At 51.6% G+C, this 23,945-nt stretch overlaps 2 protein-coding genes across 2 annotated transcripts in view; one reads left to right on the forward strand and one right to left on the reverse strand.

The window, feature by feature from the left end:
* Wnt3 (Wnt family member 3) overlaps positions 1-710 on the reverse strand; it is a 38,506-nt gene extending 37,796 nt beyond the window's left edge. Inside the window, exon 1 of the mRNA XM_052197215.1 lies at positions 631-710. Coding sequence (XP_052053175.1) covers positions 631-710 — 80 coding nt within the window. The remainder of the gene's footprint in view (positions 1-630) is intronic.
* A 3,321-nt stretch (positions 711-4,031) lies between these two features.
* Wnt9b (Wnt family member 9B) overlaps positions 4,032-23,945 on the forward strand; it is a 38,334-nt gene continuing 18,420 nt past the window's right edge. Inside the window, exons 1-5 of the mRNA XM_052194604.1 lie at positions 4,032-4,067; positions 4,244-4,364; positions 5,212-5,328; positions 8,549-8,677; positions 9,217-9,303. Of these exons, the coding sequence (XP_052050564.1) occupies positions 4,032-4,067; positions 4,244-4,364; positions 5,212-5,328; positions 8,549-8,677; positions 9,217-9,303 (490 nt within the window). The remainder of the gene's footprint in view (positions 4,068-4,243; positions 4,365-5,211; positions 5,329-8,548; positions 8,678-9,216; positions 9,304-23,945) is intronic.

Genomic DNA, 23,945 nt, shown 5'->3' on the forward strand with positions numbered 1-23,945 from the left:
TGCACCCGGATCAGCAATGGCACCTAGGATCAGCAAATTCTATATTCACTTCAGAGTCTCAAAATTAATCTAGAACGGAGTGGGGATAAAGCTACTGAAATACCCCCCAAGTCCCCTGCTTGGGATCCCCAAAGCCTTTAGGGTCTGAAATACGAAGGCAAACGCGGGTATTGTGGGGGAAATCTCTTGACCGAGACACCGAAGAGGTGCGGTGGCGAAAAAGGACAGGATAATTTTCCCCACGGAGACCCTAAAATGGAGAAGAGGAGTGGCCGGGCTCCAGAGACAGCACATAAATGCAACTGTAAGCAAACGAAGGATCTTCGGGACCCCCAAATTGGAGTGGGAGAGGGTGAAGACAAGAACGAGAGACCTTCGGGGGGCAGGGAGAGCCCTCCCGCCTCTGCGACGGGTAGCAGGGAAAATGGTGATTATCCGAGAAGCCAGGAGTTGGATTCGGAAGGCGACGCCAGCAGAAAATCCAGGAGGGGTGGACGACTGGGGGGCTAGCGGGAAGCAAGGAGAAAGGAGCCCCAGGCCTGCTGCAGCCCAGACCGGGCCAGCGCCTCCCACCGTCCCCGGGCGCGGCCGAGAGATCGGGGCCGCAGGCAGACAAGAGGCAAGTCTTACCACCAAATTGGGTAGCCGGCGAGGACCCTGGTGCCACTGAGCAGGAGGCCGAGTAGCAGCCCGAGCAGGTGGGGCTCCATTAGAAGCAGCGCCGAGGAGGAAGTTTGCCGGCGATCATGAAGAGGGGGAGCGACGCCCCCAATAGTTGGAACAAAGTCCACTTGAGGTTGGAAATGACTTTCGGGCTTGTCAGAGGCGCACCTCCACCCGCAGCCGCCCCCCTCCGGAGCCCAGCGCCGAGCAGCCGGGTTTGAGGATGTCAGCGAGCAGCCAATCAGCGCCCGCGGCCTAAGGTAAGAGATGAGTCTGTAGTTCAGCCTGTCAATCACGGGCCCCTCCCGCCCGGCCCACAACTCCGGCTCTGGGAAGGGCATCTCCCGGCAAACTTGGGCAAAGCCTGCGCCCCGGGCGCACGGAGGCCTCGGGAGGACCCGGCACGCTGCATTCTCTGCTGGCCTGGGACACCCCCTCCCCAGTCCACGCGAGCCAGGTTTAGGGAGCTGGAGCTTTGACCCGGCGTTCACGTGGTGAAGGGGTCGGCTTGGACATTGATGGGTGGCTCCCTTCTCTGTCGGGGAACAGTGACCCCTTGGCACTTGGGCCGGAAAAGAATCGAGACTAGCAAGCAAAGGGGTTCTTTCCAGATCGTGCGTCAGGGATCAGGGGCTTGGAGGATCAACCCCTCCCAGCCTCCAGCCTTTTCGGGCTCGCGAGCTGGCGGCCCCCCGCCACCCGGCCGCAGGTCGCTTCCAGGGTGTCCGAGGGGCGCGCGGGAGAGTCCGCGGAGGCTCTGAAGGTCGGCCAGCCGGCGGCGCCGGGGTACAGAGCTAGTGTCATTTGAGTCTTTTGTCAAGAGTCAGATTGGTATCGCGACCTCCTGCAGCCTTTGCATTTCCTGCAACTGACACCAGCCGCCGTTTGCATTTCCTGCGGGAGGATTCGGTCACTTTCTCCTCCTGCGGGTGTGCTGGCCGGACCTCAACAGTACCTGCAGATTCTTGGATCTTGGGGTAGAGGCACTTGGAACTAGTGGTATAGCTCTGGCCAGTAGTGGTTGGGGGCTAGGGGTCTCCAGGATCATCTCCCTCGCCCATGGCCAGGTCTCTCTATGTTCTCGACCCTTCTATGGATGAGAAACTAAAACCTGGTGTTTGGTGTCTAAGCGTTGTCCGATGCAGACGCTGTGACCCTGTGACCTACTGTAGCTCGTATACAGGGGCCTCCAAGAGGCACTCTTCTTTCCAATTCTCCATAGTCTGGGAGTTAGGTCTGAGTCCGGATCATACCTAGATTGTTAGGATCCAGTCCCCTCTCCGAGGTACCTGCCCTCAGACTCTCTCTCCGGGCACAGAAGACATTCAGCCCTTGAAATACTCCTGGCTTGGGAGCAAGAAAGCAATACCGAGGAGAAGCCATGGTGGGACCTGCTCCCCTAACTAACTGTGTAGAGGGGGCAGAGACGGAGCACACTCAAACCTGCCTGGAATGCCGGGCTCTCCCGCTGTTAGGGGTGGACGGGATTGAGGGAAGTCCTACAGGACAGCAGACATTCCTAGCCTTTGATCCGGGAGGCTGGTGCCCACAGCTCAGATCCACTGCCCCTGCTGGTCTGTTCTCCGCACAAGGCTTCTGCTGGTGTGAGGAGAGCAAGGAACTGGCCCCTGGGGGCACCAAGGGTCGAGAGAGCCGTCTGGGCTTGTCGCAGCTTCTGCGAGTTCCTAGCCCGATCCACGGCTGCGGGGGGGGGGGGGGAGATGAAAGGGGGGAGGAACGGGAGATAGAGAGAGAAAAGTGAAGAGAGACACTGAGACGGAAAACAGGGGCGGGGGCGGGGTGAGCGCCCAGACAGAGAAAGAGGTGGGGGAGAAAGGGGAAGGGGAGTAGTGGGGAGGGCTAAGGAACAGCAGGCAATCCCCCACCTGCTGAAGACTAGTGGAGCTGGTAGATGGTACCGCGATAAGCACCCTAGTAATGCCCCCGGGGGCCGGGCATTCCCAGAAGATTTCCACCACTCCCCCAGGGGCACGGCTGGTTCTGAGGCCCCGTTTCTGATTCACCTGGGAGGGCGGGGGGGGGGGGGGATGGCCACTATTGGGGAATGTAAAGCCCCAGGGCCAAGGCTTCAGTCAAGGAACCTCATGCTTTTGGGTTTCTAGGTAGCCTTTAGCTGAGATCTTGATTGCTGCTCTTCCCATGGGGGCTCCCCGTAGGCCGCTGAACATCTATGCGGATTAAGTCTCAAGTCCTGCATCATAGCGTGGCGGGGGCGGGGGTGGACAGTCCCAAACTAGTGTTTCTGAAAACAGGGACGTTGCCTTCCCCGGCCTCCAACTCACCGCTGTGGTGTGGAGGCCAGAGCTAATCTGGAGGGCTTCTTGGGGGTCATTTAGAGCCTAAGGATTCTACAGGTGCCGGGCCTAGAAGGTGGGGGCAAAGGCTCTTGGTGACTTCGGGTGAGATGTTGGTTGCCTGGGAGATGCGTGGGAAGCTGTCCCGATGTGGCTAAAACTGGTCGTTCCTTGAAGGGCTGTGTGTATGCAGGTGCCTCGTCCAGGCATCCTAGAGCCCGAGGCAGGCCCAGGTGCTGCTGTTCAGCGAGTAGGAAACAAACAGGCGAAGGTGCAAGCGGCAAAGGAGGAGGGGACCGGACCAGGAGCGGGGAGTGGCCGCGCACGTTGCCGCCGCCGCCGAGAGTAGAGGCCTCCGTGGGGATTTCCCCCCCACTTGAAAGTTCCCCAGAGGAGGGGATTCCGGAGTCCTTTCGTCTCTTTTGCCAGGTGTCCTTCCTTCAACACAGGCTTAATTTTCTTCCTCCTGCCTGCGGGTGGCAACGCAGGAATGGACCCTGCCTAGGCAGTGAGGGAGCCCCCTTGCTACGAGTATCTCCTAGAAATGTCTTCTCTCTTGATAGGCAACCCAACATCAGGGTGAACTGCACATGGCGCCAAAGGGTTATTTTGACTCCGAAACCAGCTAGTGAGGGTGGACACGAGGCTCGGTCCTGGACAGGAAGGGTGGTCTCCTGGCTGAGGGAAGGGGAAGGCATCCGGGGCCCAGGACCTGCAGCAAAAGATGTGGCACGTGGGAAGCCTGCGTGCTGTGTGTGACTGACAGGGATTTCAGACCCGAGATGGGGACCCCCGCCCCCACCTCAGTAGCTGCCCGGAGGTTCCTTTTGAAGTGCACTCTCTCCAGGAGCTCTCGGTCAGCCGCTGTGTGTATTCCGCGCTGCTCCACCGGACCCCTGCCGAGGCACCTCGAAGACAAAGAATTTGGCCGCCAGGCCCCCGCCCGCCCTCACGGGGCTGCCAGTGTGTCGTGAGGAGGGAGGAGGAAATCTCCCATCCAGGCATTGAGTTCCATTTATTTTGGCTGGGGCTGTTCCCCCTGGGAACTGCGGGATGGGGGTGGGGGACTCAGAACCAGCCCAAACTAAGGTAAGGATGGAGAGAGAAAACCACTGTGGGTAAGTAGGGAGGAGGCGTCAAGTGCGAAGGTCAAGGGGCCTGAAGCAGAGATTCTCAGAAGACCAGAGGGAACAGGGAACTCCAAGGCCTCTGACCAGGAGAAAGGAGCTTTTAAGGGTCTCTTACTCAATGACAACTTTGTAAAGCTCATTTCCTGGTACGACAATGAATACGGCTGCAACACCAGGGTTGTGGAACTCATGGCCTACAAGGAGTCAGAAGTCCTGGACCCCCCACCCCAGCAAGAGAGCAAGAGGGAGGCTCTCGGTGCTGAGGAGTCCCTGTGCTGACTTGGCCCCCAACACTGAGTATCTCCCTCACAGTTTCCATCCCAGACCCCCATAATAACGGGAGGGGCCTAGGGAGTCCTCCCTAGTTTCTTGAATACCATCAATAAAGCTCGCTGCACCCCCTCACCCCCCAAAAGGGTCTCTTTACAACTCTAGGAGCCACCCCAATGATTTCCTAGTTTCCTGGAGGCAGCTAAGATAAAGACAGCAAAGGGTGGCCTTGGAAGTAGGAGGATCGTGTCGTGGTTGGCAGAGACAAAAATTAATCAGAAACGACTCCATTCATGCAGGTAGTCCTCATCCTCCGATGGGCAGAGTCAGAAGTAGAAGCCTGTGACCTGCAGAAAGGCCACAGAGTAGAGGGACCCAAGCACCCAAAGAGGTGCAGGCGTCGGTCCCAGAGCTCAGAGCCTTCCCTGTGCAGCCTCCTCTGTTGCCCAAGAGGGGAGTTGCTCATAGGAAGGCAGACGTGAGCAAGCCTTCAAGTCCTATGCAGCTTGGATCTTTGGGGATGTCGCTAAGAAGGCATCCTTGTGAGTGAATTCCCTTAATCTACTGTGCAATTTTAGAGCTTACCTGGGGATCAAGTGTGCTCCCTTTAGGGGCTTAAGGTTCCCCTCTCCCCTGCACCCTTGAGTCACCGGGGAGGACTTGCATGTCCTAGAGACAGCTGGCAGACTGGCTTCTGTGGTACAGGTTGACATCTCTGGGAGTGGACCCTGTGAGACCCCAAGGCCTTCCACCCAGAACAGGTGTCCTTTCTAGGTCTAGGTCCACCAGACCTAAAGATGTCAGGTGTCCCCTTATCCCTTATCCCCCAACAGCAGCCCCAGAGCCCCAGAGTAATTTGAAAGTGGTCCTTTGGAAGAAAAAAATGGAGTCCAACACCACAACACCACAAGTGGAAGCAGCTGCTTCCAGAGTGTACCCTCAGTTGCAATGTGAGAATGGGACTTAAATATCTCACAGGGAGTCCTTATCATTAGATGTTAATGTCACAGGAAGTTGACTAGGATGGGAACGAGACACTGGCTTTCTTTTCTTTCTCTGAGACATGGGGTGCTCCTCTCCTAACTTGCTCTAGTATCAGTGGCCAGAGTCCCCTCTCTTGTGGGACTCGTTCAACACCATGCCCACCTCAGTATTTCTTGGGAGTCTCCCCACTCCTGTTAGTGGCCAGCCCCCACCCTATGGCTCTGGCCAGCAACTTTCTTTTCCCAAGAAGCCCCCAACAGTGCCGTGGAGTCACACATGGCACACGCAAGCCTGCCTGCTATGTTCTGCCCTTTATCACACGGGACTCAGGAGAACTCTGGCACCGAGAGTCGAATGGACTGACAAACCTAGAGAGGGCACTGAGATCTCAGAGGAGAGGCCCCACGTTTATGTTTATGTGGTATTTTAAGGCATTTTAATGCTCTCTGGAAACTTGTCCACCCCTGCGATGGGTCCAGTTTTCCTTAAGGTAACACCCACCTTTCCCAATGGCTTGAGATGAGGACTTAGCAACCTGGACAGAAGTCACTGCCTCCTGGAAGCATCCGAGACTTGAAGGCCCTCCAACCACAATATTCTCTCTCTCTCTCTCTCTCTCTCTCTCTCTCTCTCTCTCTCTCTCTCTCTCTCTCTCTCCCGCTTTCCCTTTCTCTTTCTCTTTCCTTCCATCTACTTTTCCTGCCTTTCACCCAGAACCCTAAACCTCAGGTCTCTCTGCCCCTGCTACCCAAGGCTCTCTCTGGGCACAAGCCAAGGTCCATTCCTGCCTTCATGGTGATCCTGTCCTGGGGAACACAGCCACTCCTCTGTGGCTAACTGTGTAAGTCTACTGTGGTCTTTCTTGGCTGGGATGTAAGCTGTTTTCTCCGGCTCACTTGTTTGGCAGGCAGTTGCCACCCAAAGGTGAATGGATGGGAGCCATGTTTGGTCTCTGCTGTCTTTGGTCTCAGCCAGCCTTCTCCCCTTCACCTGGGCTCAGGAATGTAACCAGCAAATGGCTGTTCTCTCTCTCTCTCTCTCTCTCTCTCTCTCTCTCTGTGTGTGTGTGTGTGTGTGTGTGTGTATGCATGCGCTCGTGCACATGCACACCACTACAGAGGTCCTGGTGTTCTGTGCATAGGTGCTCTGTGTGTAGTTGTTCACTGAGGACTATATGTGGGCAGCCCCCAGGTACGCATGCCTGAGCCCCAAGGATTTCATTCAGTGTATGAGGCTTGCCTTCTGCTGGGAGATTCATACCTCAGACGATCAAATGTTTCTTTCTTTTAAAAAAAATTTTAAAGATATATTTATTATATGTAAGTACACTGTAGCTGTCTTCAGACACACCAGAAGAAGGCATCAGATCTCATTACAGATGGTTGTGAGTCACTATGTGGATGCTGGGATTTGAACTCAGGACCTTTGGAAGAACAGTCTGTGCTCTTAACCACTGAGCCACCTCTCCAGCCTGGATCAAATGTTACTAAACAGCAAAATTAAGAGCCGGAAAGCAAGCCTGGTCTTATCCATGGATATAGGGCACACAATTTCCCATCATGCTCTGGTTTGCGCGCTCCAGATCTTTGTCTCCCAATCATCTCTTCACAGACCAGTATGGCCAACAGCAGCCACTGCGGGAAGCTGAGGTTGGACCAGAAATGAGCTCTAGCTGCTAAGAGCCTGAACACAAGTAAGTGATTCAGTGGGCAGCTGCTTGGGTCCTAGCTGCGTCGCCAGCAAGGATTCTGCAGGAGGTGTTTGTAGCTGTCACGGGTGTGTGTGTGTAAGGGACAGTCCTTGGGCAATCCCCACTTGGCATTGCTGGTCTCTCAGTAGGATCTGCACATAAGGGATTTCAGTTGTCTGTTTAGGGGACAGACACTGTCTGAGAGGTTGCCTTAGAGCCCAGCTCTGCCTCGTACTGTGCAACCCTGGGCGTGTTTCCTATACTTTCTAAACCTGTTTCCTCGCCTGCGGTAGTGATGCCTGCTGGCTCTGATATGGTACTGAGCAGCAGCCCAGCTGAGTGATTAGAAAGGTTCCTTGGGCCTGGCGGTGGTGGCGCACGCCTGTAATCCCAGCACTTGGGAGGCAGAGGCAGGCAGATTTCTGAGTTCAAGGCCAGCCTGGTCTACAGAGTGAGTTCCAGGACAACCAGGGCTACACAGAGAAACCCTGTCTCGAAAAAACCAAATCCAACCCCCTCCCCCAAAAAGAAAGGTTCCTTGGAGTTACTTTTTATTATTATTAACTATTTTCGGATTTATTTTATTTTGCGTGAATGAGTGTTTTGCGTGTATGCATGCGTCCATCTACATGCTGGATGCCCGCCACTGGAGGGTCAGGACCCCTGCCACTGGAGTTACTCATGGTGGCACACCACCAGTCTATATAAATAAATGGACTGGCTGGTTGTGTGTGTCAACTTGACACAAGCTCGAGTTATCACAGTCTTGAGGAAATGGCTCCATGAGATCCAGCTGTAAGGCATTTTCTCAATTAGTGATCAAGCGGGGAGGGCCCCTTGTAGGTGGTGCCCATCCCTGGGTTGATCGTCCTGGGTTCTATAAGAAAGCAAGCTAAGCAAACCGGAAGATGTAATCCAGTAAGCAGGCCCCCTCCATGGCCTCTGCATCAGCTCCTGCCTCCTGGTTCTTGCCCTGTGTGGGTTCTGGTCCTGATTTCCTTTGGTGATGAACAGCAATGTGGAAGTGTAAGCTGAATAAACCCTTTCCTCCCCAACTTGCCTCTTGGTCATGATGTTTGTGCAGGAATAGAAACCCTGACTAAGACAACATATGTATGTATGTGTATGCGTATGCCCACGTTTGTTCTCCCCTAACTGGCTCAGAGATAAATGTTGACTAATCTGAGTCAATGTGCAAAGAAAGGCTTGGGCTACACTGACTCAAAGGAGACACGAAGGGAGGTCCACTGGAAGACTTGAGATTTCTAGAAATTTAGGAGAGCTTTTAAAACTAGTCAGGGTGAGCTGTTTCCTGCTTTGGGACGTCGCTGTCCAGTTTCCTCACTTTGGGACATTGTTATATCTTGGTTGAATGCTGTAAGAACAACTGACTGAGACCGAAGTAGAGACTTTAGACCAGGGTGGGAGAAACTGAGTCTCTCGAGCCATCGCTGAGACATTAACTGCCTAAACCTACTTGAGGCTCTCCCTTACAGCCAAAGGTGGCATTGAGTTCCTCCTCTACAACAGCATCTTGAATCTCTATGGTCACAAGCCTCCCCTGCCGCGCCTCCCCACCCCTCAAAGTATTGGACGTATTTCGGGACAACAATCCAGTCTTACGAGTACGTAGGGTGACAGTATGGGTCAGCAGTGAGGCCTCTGCAACCCAGATATTCCCAGTAAGGCAGGAGACTTGGCTGCCTCTCAGCCGTCCAAAGGAGCCTGGCAATGATGTGGGTGAGCACTTCTCTGGTCTGTGAGAGGTTTTCTTCAGGAGTGGAAGGAGGAAGGAGGGGAAGAGAGCTGGGTCAAGTTCAGATACCTACATCAGATACTGTTTTAAAGGTAGACAGGTCAGGGTCCAGAAAAGCTGTTAGTCTCTACCTGTAGTCCTCAATCGGAATGTGAGGGCTGGGAGGATGGGGTGGGGAGCCAAGGGGTCCCCAGCAGAGTTTTCTGTTGTTGGGTTGCAGGTTCACAGGCACGGCACGGTACTCACCGTCTTTGACTATGACCATTGCTATAGATTGGCGTGGCCTAATTAAGAGTTTAATTCATTTACTTAATTAAAGAATCAATTCGGTCGTGACAGCTAACAACTGGATGTTTTATTTCTCCACCATTACTAATGGTCATTATCCTTGATGTCCTTGCCTTGCAGGACAGACCCCGGGCACTCAACAGGAGCTTAGCTGTGTGTCCCTGGACGGACGTGGCTACCTCGACCTTCCACGGACACTTGTTGCAGGTGAGGGTAGTATCTAGCCCCGGGAGGTACTACTCACAGGGCTAGGCAGTGTCTGTGGCCCTCTTGACATGCTCCGAGCAGTCACAGAAAATGCCAGGGTCGTCCCTGGAGGGAGGGGAGGGGAGGGAGCGGAGGTGCGGCCTGCACACGTGCTTGTGAGCACACAGTGGTGGCTGCCCCCACGGATGTGCTGAAGGTTGCCAACTGAAGCTTAACCCTCATTCCCTCGCACAAAGCTGCCACTCTGGGGGCGTGACCCCTCGGATCCTGCACCCCTGGGGCCTGCCGATCTATCTGCCTATCTGTCTGGAGGGAACTGGCCCCAGAAGGGCCTGCTTGCTGGCAGCCAAGTGGCTGGGAGGGAAGTTTTAATGATACACAACACAAGACACAGGGGGGAAAGGAAAAGGAGGGGGTGGGTGGAGAAAAGAAGGGAGGTGGGGGGGTGAGAAAGAAAGACCTCCTGCTAGGCCTGTTGCCAGGAGACAGCCAGGCAGCCAGAATCAGCCCTGCTCTTTTCTCAGTAGCCTTTAAGCACCGAGAGAAAACCGGGCCATAAAGGGGGACATGTGTTGCTGGGTGTGTAAAGCTAGCCTCTGCAGTTAGGGGAGCCCCTGCCTCCCCGCCACAGCCCCAAGAGCCTCTTGTGCCCCTAGCCCTCCCCCTCCTGAAGGTTACAGATGAACGGGGCTGGCCTGCAGAGTAACTGAAAAAAAAAAAAGATTCAGAAGGCGGTGGTCCCCGCCACTTAAATGCCCCAGCCACTTCTGAGGGGACACATGCCAGCCAGGGCGCCAGGAAGCCAGCAGTGTTGACAGGGTGTCAGGACCAGGGATGTGTCATGGTTTCTCCATGGAAGGACATTTCTGTTGGTTCTGGGTGAAAGATTGGGGTTTGGACGAGGGTGGGGTCTGAACTCCAGAGAACTCAGAAGAGACAGCCCAGGAGCTGAGTCCTGGAGCTGGCCTGCCCATTCAGAGAGAAAACAAGCCACTCGGGCCTGTGTGATGACACTTGGAGACTGTACCTGTAGCTACTGGTGGTCAGGTCTGTGGCCAGATGGGGTTCGCCTCACAGTCAGGAGGGTACACAGATGAGAACTGTGGGGGAAATAAGGGTCAAGGGTCAAGGATCCAGACCCTGGCCTGTTCGTGGGAGATACAGAGACACGTTACCTGAGAGAGCTGGGACAGATGCTGTGGCTTGTGGGCCTCAGGGGACCATCAGCAGGCCTGAGGCAACACATGGAAGCTGGGCTGAGCCCTTCCAGGTTCCTGTGAGAGCAGAAGTCCCCTGGGGTCAAGGCTGCTGAGACCAGATCTCATTGTGGGCTCCTCACCAACCCCCCAACCCCCCCCCCCCCCCCCCCCCCCCGTGCACAACCTCTCCCACTGCCCACTTTCTCTGGCTATTCCCAGGCATTACTCCACGGGGGGAAAGAGTCGGGGAGAAGTACAGAATAAAATCAGACATTGCGCGCTCACCCACCCTCCCTCCCTCCGTCCCTCCCTCCCCTCCTCTCATGTTCTGGGAATTAAACCCATAGCCTCATCTCTGCTAGGCAAAAGCTGTAGTAGAGCCACACACCCCAATCCCTGTTCTTCTGGGTCTTAAGTGGGGCTGGGATCATGGCTTTATTTTTTGAGATGAAAGTCTCCTCCTCTAGGAAGCCTCCCTGACTTCAGCCACTTTCAAATTGACATCAGTTTAGTGATGTACTAACCCAGTGTGACCCTGACCCAAAAGCTCTGGGCTGGGAGTCACATGAGTGGGGGCAGCGAGTGTTTCCTAATACAGATGGAGAGACCCACCTAGGATGACCCCTAGTGTGTCTAGGTCACTGATGCCAATTTCCTTCTCCGCTCTGCTCCCGTCCCATCTCTGAGACGGCGAGCTTGAATCACCTTCTCTGAACCATAGCCCTTCCCTGAAGTGATCCTGGCAGATAGTGAAGTGGCCATAAGGTCCCAGCTCTAGGCCACCATAGGCCTGGGAATTGTACCCTGAAAGACCTGGGACCTGAGGTCTGGGTGGATGGTAAGGATGAGAGTGACACCTGCTGGAGAGTACAGAAATAGCAACAAGAGACACTGGGCAAGTAATAAACACCTGCCCCTGGGTCCTGAGGGCCTTCCTTCCCTGCCCTAGGGAAAGACTCAGGTGGGTGCACAGGGAAAGGCTCCCGGAGTTTCCTCTGGGAGTCCAGGGAAGGCAGGGAAGTTGTCCTTTGCACTGTTCCTTGTGTTTGGATTTCAGTCACGAAAGAGAGTTTCGGGACCTGTGTTGCTTTGTCATGTCCCCAGTAGGACCAGCTGTTCTTTGTATTTTATGGTAGGTTTGGAGGGCAAAGGACAAACACGCATCTGGTACGTGCGCTTTGTATAGCTTTGTGTTTTATTGCCCCGATAAGAGGAGGGCAGAGTTCAATCCTGTCACATAACCGACATCAATGATTAAAACCATCACCCGCTCAGAAAGCAGGAGGACAAAGAGATGAAGAGTGCCGGGTCTGACACCGGACATAGCCAAAGTGCTGGCGTGCAGGAGCCTTTGGGGGACAGTGGCTGGCCTCCTCCTGTGAGCCAGGCTGGAGGCCAGTTTGTCCAGAACCACAGGGCGATGTGCTGGTGGCCTTTACCCTGACACCCAGGTGGGCTGCTTGTTGACTGCTGAAATGATTTAAGAACTGGATGTGTGGGTGAAGAGATCTTTCTGTACGTGAGGAATAGAGTTTGTGAAAGAACCATCTCTCTCTCTCTCTCTCTCTCTCTCTCTCTCTCTCTCTCACACACACACACACACACACACACACACTTGTGGCAAGGTAATTGAAAGAACCCTCTGTTTTCAGGAAGTCTTAGCATAAAGGACACCTACCAGTGTGTCACAGTACTTCCATTTCCCACATTGTCCCCCCTGACATAGACTCGATCCTGCTACGATACCTGAGCGCCAGATGCTAACATCCCTCAGATGGAGTATGGAGCCGTCGTGGGGTAAATATCTTGGAGGGATGAGATGAGAGGCTCGGTGAGGCGCAGGCTCCGATCTCTCCATATATTTTGGTCCCCAATAATCCATGCTACTGTGCTTCACAAATGATGGGCACAAACCCCAGGGAGGCTGGAGGGCTGGTCAAAGCCATAGTCCTAGCACGTTTAGGAGCTGAGGTGTAGATTTAGACCTTCAAAGCTGGGAGTGTGGAGTCATTCCAAGGGGCCAAACCTGGCTTTCCAGGAAGGTGTTGATGTCTTCTTCTGGGCATGTGGGGAGGGACAGCTGCTGGTCTGTTGACCTTGGACAGAGCTGGTGTGTGGCCGTTAGAGTAGACACGTCTCTGTGCACTGAGCATCAGAGAAGACTCCCTACAGAGAAGAGCCTGAGTACACTATGTGCAGTTTGCAGTGGCCGTCATCTGTCATTTGGAGAGAGTGCCGAGAGGGGACCTGCTTGTGAAGCACTCCAAGGGGCCGTGTGGACGGCAGGGTCCTGCCAACCCCGTCCGCCTGAATATAGCACAGCTGCCTCCATCCAAGAGCGTGCGTGTGTATCCAGCAACACCAAGTCATAGCTCCAACTCCCTGTGCTGCGGCAAAGATAGAAAAAGATGATCTCACTTTCTGAGTCCTTCCCGATGCTTTGGAAGTCATGAGAGGAGGCGGAGGGGATAGCTCACTTGGTAGAGTCTCACCACACGTGAAGCCAATCTCTAGCACACCTCACAATCCAGGCACAGTGGCATATGATTGTAATCACAGCACCCTTGAGGGTGGAGGCAGAAGGATCAGAAATGCAAGGCTATCTTTGGTTACGTAATAAGTTAGAAGTCAGCCTGGGCTATATGGACCCTGTCTCAAAAACAGGGCTAGAGAGATGGCTCGGTGCTTAAGCGTACTTGTTGCTCTTGCAGAGGACACAGATTAAGTTCCCAGCATCCTCATGGTGGTTCACAACCATTACTAACAACAGTTCCAAGGGATTTGAACCCTCTTCTGGCTTCTCCAGGCATCAGACACACAGGGGGTGTGTACACCTAAGTACACGCAGGCAGAACGCTCACACACTAAAATAAAATAAAATAAAATAAAATAAAATAAAATAAAATAAAATAAAATAAAATAAAATAAGGAAATCTAAAACATAGGTTAAAAATAAACAAAGAAAAGAGAAGGGGTGGAGGCGTGCAGCTGGAGAGACAGCTCATCAATTAAGAGCACTTTCTGCTCTCAAAGATGATCCAGCATCCACAACTATTGTAACTCCAGTTCCAAGGGATCCAATGGCCTCTTCTGGCTTCTGTGGTCACCAGGCATGCAGATGGTACACACACATACACACAGGCAAATACTCCTATACATACAATAGAAATAAATCTTTTTTTAAAAACACAACACACCAACAAACAAACCAACCAACCAACCAAACAAAGAAACAGAACCCCACCAAACCCATTACAAAGACAATAGGAACACAGTTGCGGTATTCACTGAGCCCTGTCTGTTTTCTCACAGGTCATCTAGTAAAGATTCAGGCTAGCCCGCAGATTGAAAGTAAGATACGGGAGAGGAGCTAGGAGCCAGGGAGCAGATGGAGAGACCACAGGAACTACATTAAAAAATACAGCATAAGGAGGGCGGGAGAGAAGGCTCCGGGATGAAGAGCATAGACCACTCTTGCAGGGTTCATTCAATTTCTAGCATCTACAGCCAAGGACTTGTAACTCCAACTCTGGGGGATCTGATGCCCTCTACTGGCCCCCAAAGGCAATGCACTCACATGCACACACCACACCACACACACACACACACACACACACACACACACACACGCCATTGAAAATAAATGTTAAAACAAACAAACCTGAAGAAGTCTGGCTTGGTGGTACATACCTGTAATTCTATATCAGGAGGATGAAATGCATACATGCTCACGTGGATGTGCAAATGTGTGTAAAGGCTACAGGCTAACACTGGGGTTCTTCCTTGGCTGTTCTTCCCCTTATTTTGTGAGGCATGCTCTCTCAGAACTGCGCACTCACTGATCCATAGTTAGAAAACCGCGAGGACCCTCATGTCTCAACACCCCAGCAGTTCTGGGATTATATGGACACACTGCTGCACCCAACTTTTTATGTGGGTGCTAAAGGTCTAATACTTGTATAGAATGCACTTTACTGATTGGCCCATCTCCCCAGCCATTATTTATTTATAGATAGGCTATGTTGTCCAGACCGCAGACTTACTATACAGCTGAAATTAGCCTTGAATCTATGACGCTTCTGCCTCTGTCTCCACAATGCTGGGGTTACAGGCATATGCTACCATGCCTGGTACACAGATGGTGCTAGGGATTGAACTCAGGGCTTTGTATCTGACACAGACAATTTGGCAGAGAGGCCTGGGAAAGGGAGGATTATTTACCACCCATACCAGTTTGTAAAGGTGATTTCCTTTTCTAAAGAATTTCAAATAGATTTTCATGGATTTCAAATATTACTTATTACAAGGCAGATCAGGTGTTTATTTGGTTAGATAAACATGTCTGTGGGCATGCTTCACAGCACTTAATCCTGTCCCCGTGACTACTGTCCCCTGCAGCGGGTGTGAACAGGTGACCCTTCCAAAACCACCGTTCAGCTGCCCAACAGCATCTGACAGGTCCAAACGACACGTGTGAGGTCCCTTCTCCTCTTAGTCATATGGACTGGGATGCACTGATCCCCCAAACCGAATGGCTGTGGCATGAACAGGATGACAGGACAGCTCTGATAAGCCACACACAGGCTTCAGTTTCATAGAGTCAGGTAATAGGAGCAAAGGGCAGCGGAGGCAGGAGACTGTCTAGAAAGAGCTCAGGTTGAAAGTCCGGCTCAAATTGGAGAGCTGGACTCTGAAACCTGAAAGTCACGTTCGCAGGGACATCAGCAACAGTGAAGCCCGATTAGTCCCTGCAGCCCTTTCTGCTGATATCTTCCTTTCTTGTGGTCCTGCCCCGATACCATGACCCCCGCCCGAATGCTGCCAGCCGGTTAGCACGATTATGGCAGGAAGACTCACATCTAACAAAGAGGGGGAAGCCATCACGTAGGGGAGGGAGCAGGCCAGCCTGGCAGAGTGCGGACTGCTCCTCTGGTCTGCTCCCTCTCCTAAGTGACACCTTCTTTGTTAGGTAAGAGCCTTCATGCCTTTACCCTCTCACCCCATGGCTCCTGTTGAAGACAGCATTTTAAAGGGGGTCTTGGTGAAGCTAAACGGATTACAGGAAAGGACTCTGTTAGCAGAAAAGACTATGAGATTGGAGAGGGGAATAGGGAGAGGTGCTTTACAGTGTGAGACAAGCATTCTGGGGGAAAAATCCCAAATGTACCAGCTTTCCCTTGAGTGTGTCACTTCCCCTAATGCTTTGTCTTTGTCCTGTGCAAAATGAAGGCATTAAATCCACCCCTCCACCTCTGCCCTTAAGTGTGTTTCTGAATCTGCATCTACGCTATCAGCCACGGGCCCCCGCTGACCAGCAGGGGGCGCTCCTGCAGAAGGCTGACCACCCTTGCCCTAGGCAACGGGCGCTCTCGGTTCCTTGAAGGACTAAGAGAGCAAAAAGGTGGTCCCACCCACTCCCTGTCCCTCCCAGTCCACTCTGAATACTTTTCTTCTCACGCTGTCCCTTTCTATTGCGTGTTTTGGAATTAGCTTGCTGGGAAATTGCTGGATCTAGGTCCTTGGGGAAGTCAGTTTGCTTCTCTGTGCCTCAGTTTCCCCACGCACCAAGCAAGTATGAGTGAGAGACTTCCACCCAGAGAGGAGGTAGTGATGTTGCTGCTTCATGATCATTTTCCCTACCAGGGCAAGAGTGGTTGCTTCTCCGTCCCACAAGGACGAGCCAGAGCCTGCAGAGACTGTCAGAGTTCCAGCTGTATGGTTATTTAAAGTTCTTTATGCAAAGGTAGAAATGATTTCTGGGTTGTGCATGGCATCTAGAACAGTGAGTGATACTGGAGGTGATTACACGGGAAGTAATGGGGTTTCGAACACGTAAGGGTCACGTTAGGAAGCGATTGCATTAGTACTTAAATTTCTCTCCCATCTTTTCTAAGGGTGATGAAATGAGAATATTAACTTATTTAATGAATGGGGAAATTGAGATCACAGAAGGACCCATTGCTGGAGTTACTGTGCCAGCCAGTGTCTCTCTGTGGAATCCAGGCTCCGTCCCGTTGGAGTTAGCGACCCCTATTGGAGTCGTTTGGGATTACAGGGATGTCTGCGGACATGGGTAGGTCGGTCATCAGTAGCCCAGATTGAGAGTCTCACCCTCTGTTGTGTTTTAAGAACTTCTGTGGCAAAGTGCTTGTCCTCGTGGATAAAGCAAATAAAAGAAGGACCAGAAAAATCACTACAAAATCCAGGTCAAAACACACCAGCATCTCTAGATCGCTCTATACAACGTCCCTGGGACAGTGGATCAATGTCCTCCTGTGTCATCGTCTTATTTAGCACTTTCTTCTCTTTACTGTAGCGGTAAACACATGTTCCACCAGTCCCACGGCTCTAGGTTCCATGAGTCTAGGCCAACAAACAGGCCAGCCTGAGCCTTTATTTCTTGTGTGTAAAAATGTGAGGGTTAATGAGTTAATATTAACTGGGCAGTGGTGGCACACCTCTTTAATCCCAGCACTCGGGAGGCAAAGGCAGGCAGATCTCTAGGTTTGAGACCAGCCTGGTCTACAGAGTGAGTTCCAGAACAGCCAGAGATGCACAGAGAAACCCTGTCTCAAAAAAAATAAATAAATAAGTTACTATATCTAACACATTTACCCTTATATAGAAATTAGTTTACCCTTACATAGAAATGCCAGCTGCCATTAAGCATTTTTTAGTTAATTAATTAAGCTTCTCAACTGACTGTAGTCCATAAGAGACAATCATGGGCTTAACCTTCTCTGACTCACTGTTCAGCAGATTTTGATTAAGGAAACATTGTTAAAACGTCTATGCTGGGGCCCTGCAACAGAGGTGCACGCCTTTAATCCCAGCACTTGGGAGGCAGAGGCAGGTGGATTTCTGAGTTTGAGGCCAGCCTGGTCTACAGAGTGAGTTCAAGGACAGCCAGGGCTATACAGAGAAACCCTGTCTTGAAAAACAAAGAAATAAAAAAGTCTATGCTGAATGCAAGGACTTTCTCTTGCCTTTCTTTCTTTTCTCCCTCCCTCCCTTCCTTTATTTATTTATTTATTTTTTTAAAAAACTTTGAGACATGGTGTTCCTCTATCACCCTGGTTGTCCTGGAACTCACTGCGTAGACCAAGTTGGCCTTGAACACAAAGGGATCCACCTGCCTCCACCTCCCCAGTGCTGAAATTAAAGGCATGCATATACCATCCGCAGTTTGCAGTTTGTCTTTCTTTCTTAAACAATACAGTATAACGACTATTTACATCATGGTCACACCATTCCATTGTAAATGCTATAAATTATAGATAATCACTAAAATTACACACACACACACACACACACACACACACACACACATATATATATATATATATATATATATATATATATATACAATGTTTGAAATTATACATCATAGAAAATTACAAAAATGTAATTTTTTTCCAGACAGGTTCTATGTAGTCCTGGCTGCCCTATAATTCACTATATAGCCCAGGTTGGTCTCGAACTCACAGAAATCAGCCTGCCTCTGCATCCCAAGTTCTGGGATTACAGGTGTGCATGGAGCCAGCTGGCCTGTGTGTGTGTGTTCCAGGTTTACTGTTTCCCAGCCTTAGCTTATCCCCAGTGGAAAGAAAGAAGTCTGGCTATCCCCCTGATGTCCCGACTCTCAGTGTAGGAAGATGTACTGAGCCGTCTACTAAGCAGGGTGGTTGACAACACTTCTTGCAAATGTACTTATGCCTGCAGTTATAATAATGTGATAGTATCACCTAGAAGAAATGGTCTGGGCAGCAAGCAAGAAGGAATCGCATTGCTCCAGGGACGTTCTGAGCCTCAGCACGGGACCTCTTCCTCCCACTGTCCTTTGCAGAGAGGACGCCTGTGTGCAGTTGCATGTTTCTGGTGGTGTTTATTCTCGCCCCATTCTTCTGTTTCCTGAGGTGGTTGGTGCCCTTGCCTTTCTCCTCTCGTCTTCAGTTTTCTTTCCTTCTGTGGGCAGGGTTGGCAACAGTGCCCTTCATGGAGAATCTCTGCTAGGGTGAAGGACAGATGCCTGCCGTGCCATGCTGCCCGCGCAGGCTTCCTCCTGTGCTCTGACACTTCTGAAGTGGCCTCCAGTGACGGGGTGTGGCATTCACCACAGTGAGCACGGGAGATCGGCAGAGACCACTTGCTGTGTGTAAGTTCAATGGCGACCATGGAACAGATCCCTGACGCTGGGGTCTTACCTCCACGTGTGTCCCTGAGGACAGGACTGCCCTGCCGAGAACGCTCTCTCTGCTTTTAGTGTGTCAGAAGAGAGGGCTCTACCTCTGACTCATGTCATGAAGACCATGGCACCATGACAGCAGGATCTCTCTCTCTCTCCCTCCCTCTCTCTCTCCATCTTTGTCTCCCTCTCCCTCTCCCTCCCTTCCTCCTCTCTCTCTTTCTCTGTCTCTGTCTCTGTCTCTCTCTCTCTCTCTTGACAGAGTCTCACTGGATATAGCTCTGGTTTCGCCTGGAACTCCCTATGCAAACCAGGCTGGCCACAATCTCACTGAGATCTGCCTGCCTCTGCCTCCTGAGTCCGGGATTAAAGGTCAATGCATTATGCCTGGCTAGGGCAGAATTTCTAACCATTAATAAGTCAAATTTGATCACTCACTCATTAATTCATTTTAACACAGTGGTGCCCAACCTTCCTAACGTTGCAACCCATTAATACAATTCCTCCTGTTGTTGTGACTCCCAACCATAAAATTATTTCATTACTACTGCATATCTGTAATTTTGCCATTGTTATGAGTCATAATGTAAATATCTGATATGTGACTCCCCAATGGGTCACAACCCACAACGTGAGAATCGCTGTTCTAATACGGAAAGATCTCTTAACTTGGAGCCAAAGTGCATGTCCTCCTTGACAGGAGCTGTGGGTATGAAAGAAATAGGAGGAACCTGAAGGTATGTCCTGGTGGTAGGGGCTTGTCTAGTGTATGTGAGGCTCTGGGTTTGATCCCTAGCAGAGAGAGAGAGAGAGAGAGAGACAGAGACAGAGACAGAGACAGAGACAGAGAGAAAGGAAAGAAGGAAGGAAGGAAGGAAAGAAGGAAGGAAGGAAGGAAAGAAGGAAGGAAGGAAGGAAGGAAGGAAGGAAGGAAGGAAGGAAGGAAGGAAGGAAGGAAGGAAGGAAGGAAGGAAAAACCAAGGCACGGGCTTAGTGAAGATACCAAACATCTCCTGAACCACCACGCACCATCATGGGTGGTCACTGGTATAATGTGTCAATAAAGTTTCTCCAGTCAAAGTGATGAGCAAGTCAAGGGTTCCAGGATGTTAAGGGTAAAGATATGGCCATGTCTCAGGCAGGCAAGAGAGGGTCAATCTACACACACACACACACACACACACACTCACACTTACACATACACACACACACACTCACACACATACACACACACTCATACATACACACACTCATACACACACACTGACACACTCACACACACACTCACACACACTGACACACTCACACATACACACTCACACTGACACACACACACACACACACTCACACATACCAGAATGATGGTCTAGATGGAACAAGTTGGAAGAGAAGGAGGTATGTAAGACCTCCAGCTGGAATTGCTAGGTGCAGGATGGAGCCGCTCAGGAAGGGACCAGACTCTTTGAAGGGCTGGCGAATGGACACCGCCCCTTCCCAAATATTTTCTCACTAGTGCTTAAAGTTCTACTGCCAGCGATTCCTTTTGCTCCTTCCCCATCTCCCCCTCCTCTTTTTCTCCTTCTCTCCTTTCTATCTTGGGTCTCATGTAGCCCAGGCTGGCTTTGAGCTTCTGTGAAGTTATAGCTGAAGATGCTCTTGAACCTTCTGATTCACTTGCCTCCTTCTCCTAAGTGCTGGCACTCCGGGCGTGAGCCACCACCAGGCCTGGCGTGTGCAGTGCTGGAGATCAAACCCAGGGCACTGTGCACACTAGGCAAAGCAGTCTACCACCAGAGCCACACCCGCAACTCACCTCCTCCTTTTAAATGAGTTTGGTTTTAATATGTCAGCCATACTTGGAATAAAACATTTGGAGGACCCAAGGAAAATAAAAATGTCTTTACCCATACCCCGATCTTCAACACACCCATTATTAACATTTTAGTCTTTTTCTCTATCCTTTCTCCTTTTGGGGGGCATGCTTGCAGGAGGGGGTGTGGGTGTCCTGTGTGGGGATTCTGACACCCTGTTCCCATTCAGCTTTAGTCCTATTTCAGGCAGGTGTTCTGGAAACAGCAGTGAGATCTGTGACCTTCAGGAAGTTCCCTCTCTGGACTTCTGTCTTCATCCACATAACGGGGATGGCAGTGACACACGGGCTGCCTCACAGTGCGCCAGAGTTGCACACGAATGAGGATTCATGAGGATGTCGTCCATGCGGTTCAGATTTGTGGGGTCAGGACTGGTGGGTCTGGTCAGAACAAAACTGGTCACAGTGAGGCCCCAGCAGAGCAGGCCAGGGCACGGGGAAGGTGGGGAAAGACCAGGAGAGGGACCAGGTCACAGAGTGTCCTAGGACCTCCTGGGACCAGCCTCCTCAGCAGCTGAGTTGGGCTCTGGTTCTTCCCCTCAGGCCTCCTCACATGAGGGTGCGGTGCATTCAGACTCCATTTCCAGAGCAGCTGGGAGGGAGGCTGCAGGGAGCAGGCCACGTGGGATGTTGCATTTCTGCTTGCTGAGGACTTGATAGTTCCTGAGGCTTTGTTTCAAGAAGGTGGTCTGCCTGGAAACAGGCCGGGCAAGGAGGAAGATGAATTGAAGAGCCCCTCCCCCTCCAGCTGAGTTTAATGTAGAGCAGTGAAGCTTTTGCTGTGTGATTGTCACCTCCAGGGTTTTGTTGTTGTTCTTGTTATCGCTGTGTATGTGTGTGTGTGTTTGTGCACATGCATGCATATGTGTGTGTGTGCGTGCGTGCATGTGCATGTGCATGTGCGTGTGTGTGTGTGTGTGTGTGTGTGTGTGTGTTTTCAGTGCAAGGGGAATACTCCATCCAAGCGGTGGCTGCCTTGGGCTGGATCATAGAAACAGGTAGCTGCTTGTGGATGGCTAAGAATGCCTCTCTTGCATTCCTGTGTGGACGTGTGGGTCCCAGAACAGTGGTAGGTCTGCCCAGGAATTTAGACATCTGTGGGGTGAATGTAGGAGAAGGAGGTCTGTATCACTGAACGCCTGTGTATGTGTATGTGTGTGTGTCTACGTGTGTGTGTGTGTGTGTGTGTTTATGGCATGCTCATTGAAGCATGTGTCAGCATAGGAGGGAGTGCTTCTGTGAGCATGTGTTAGCATGATACTTACTCTCTATCTCTGTAGCTTCCTAAAAAAGCCACAGACCAATGGATCAAGGTTATGAGCTATCAATGACACGTACTACTTGCTAGATCACTACCCATCTCTGCCTCTAGACCAAGCTTGTATCCCTTGAAGTCGAGCTCCTAGGACCCACATTGTACTCTGAAAGCATGTGTCACTCAAAGACTGCTGAGAATCAGGCTGTGCTGGTATCGGTATCCCTAAGCCATCTACAACCATCCCGACCCACAGCAAATGCTGGCAGTTACCCCACGGCTGAACTCCATCCCTGCCTCCACCCCCATAGCCGAGGTTACTTACCTGCACTGGCTATTTTTGTCCCCTAGCTTTGCTGCCCTAATTTATGCATTGAGGACAATGACTAAGGGGACTTGAGACTTGAGATCATGGCTGGGGCTGGGGATCAAACACCCAGGGAGGCCCATGTACACACAGGGAGAGAACTGCTGTAGGAATTCCTATTGCCAGCAGTGAGCAGCTGTCCTAGATGCTGTGTGGAGCCAGCCACACGTGCCACAAAGCAGAAGCAGCATTGGGAGGTCTCTGTGAGCTGCAGGGAGATGCCTCACCCAGGAGGCTCAGCCCTGCCTGCCACGGGCCTAACTTTGGAAGGAAGGAGCCTTGGGGTGGGGCCCACTGTCCTGGCTGTTGAGGCTCAAGACCTTGAAATGAGCACTTTGTGTGTCTCATTCTCTAACCGCTGAGGTCTGCGTTGAATCTTTACATTTCCTCCAACCTCCTTCAACCTGACAGCAACAGGTAGCTGTGTCGCTTGGGGAATAGTTCCTCCTTCTTCCCAGCTTCTTGCGTTCTCTATGCATATGCATACTTGTGGGCTCTAGGACAGGAAGGGCAGTTGGAGGATCCCAAGCTGAACTCCCTTCCTCCTCCTCCTCCTCCTCCTCCTCCTCCTCCTTCTCCTCCTCCTCCCCCTCCGCCAACACCAGGGTGCCCCAGTGGGCATGGCTGAGAGTTGCCACTATCTTCCTGTTACCTTAGTCCCACACTCTCTTCTTGGACTCACACAGGTCCCACTGAGCTCCCTTTGCCTCTGAGCCCCCTGGATCCCCGGCTTGCACTTTTACAATAGCAGAACCAGAGTCAGGTCCTGCCAGCTTGCACAAGTCTCTCCCCATGCTGTCACAACCAGTGATCACAGTGATGGCTTCAAATCAACCTCAGAGGGGAACATTTACATCCACAACCCAAACATCAGTGCACCACGGAAATCACACACCGATCCCTCACACACACACACACACACACACACACACCAGCAGAGTAAACACTGGCACACCAGGCTGGGCTCCTGCCTGCAGGCATAACAACCCTTCCCTCGCTGCTACCTCCTCTCTGTTTGACATCTCATCTACACAAAAAATCTTGTCAGTTCCTTGTCATCCTCCTCTCTGTCTCACGTCTGGAATTCATAGTTTACGTGGTTGAATTCTAGGTCCTTGGAGCCCATTCTGGGCCTTGCCTCCTCGTTAATAGGACCACCAGATTCGCTAGGACCACAGAGCTAAGGTAGCAAAGGGTGGTGGGGCTACTGGACTGCTCCACAGTGAAACAGCTCAAAGAAGCTGGCTACCATAGCCAAGTTTCCTCTCTTGCAACAGCTTGATGTCAGAACTGGAATAAATCTTCCTCATTCCAGGCCACAAAGCCAAGGTCACTGTCACCCAATGTTCTAACTCCATGTCTAAGTTTCTTTCTTTTCCTTCCTTCCTTCCTTCCTCTCTTTGATATTTTGCACCAAGATTTGACGTTCATTAAAGCTAGACTTTGGCTTTTTGCTTGATTTGGCTCGATGTTCAAGATGCCCAAAGACGTTTGAAAGCTCATTTGGTTGTATGTCTCCTTCCTAGATTGATGTCACCCCCTGCTCCGTTGTAAGAATTGGAGTCAAACTTTTTTTTTTTAAAGCAACAGGGAGCGTTGGGGCTCAACACTAAAGAGATTCACGCTTTATCGGATGGAGATCTGGCTTCTACACATCTAGGAAGTCCAGTTCCTCCTCCTTCTGTGGCTCTATCTCACCCCCCAAACAGTCTGAATTTTTGGCCAGTAATAGCATTGTCAACACAGGAGCCTTTGACACCTCCGCC

This window comes from Apodemus sylvaticus, chromosome 10, assembly GCF_947179515.1.
Source record: "Apodemus sylvaticus chromosome 10, mApoSyl1.1, whole genome shotgun sequence".
Classification (NCBI taxonomy): Eukaryota; Metazoa; Chordata; class Mammalia; order Rodentia; family Muridae; genus Apodemus; species Apodemus sylvaticus.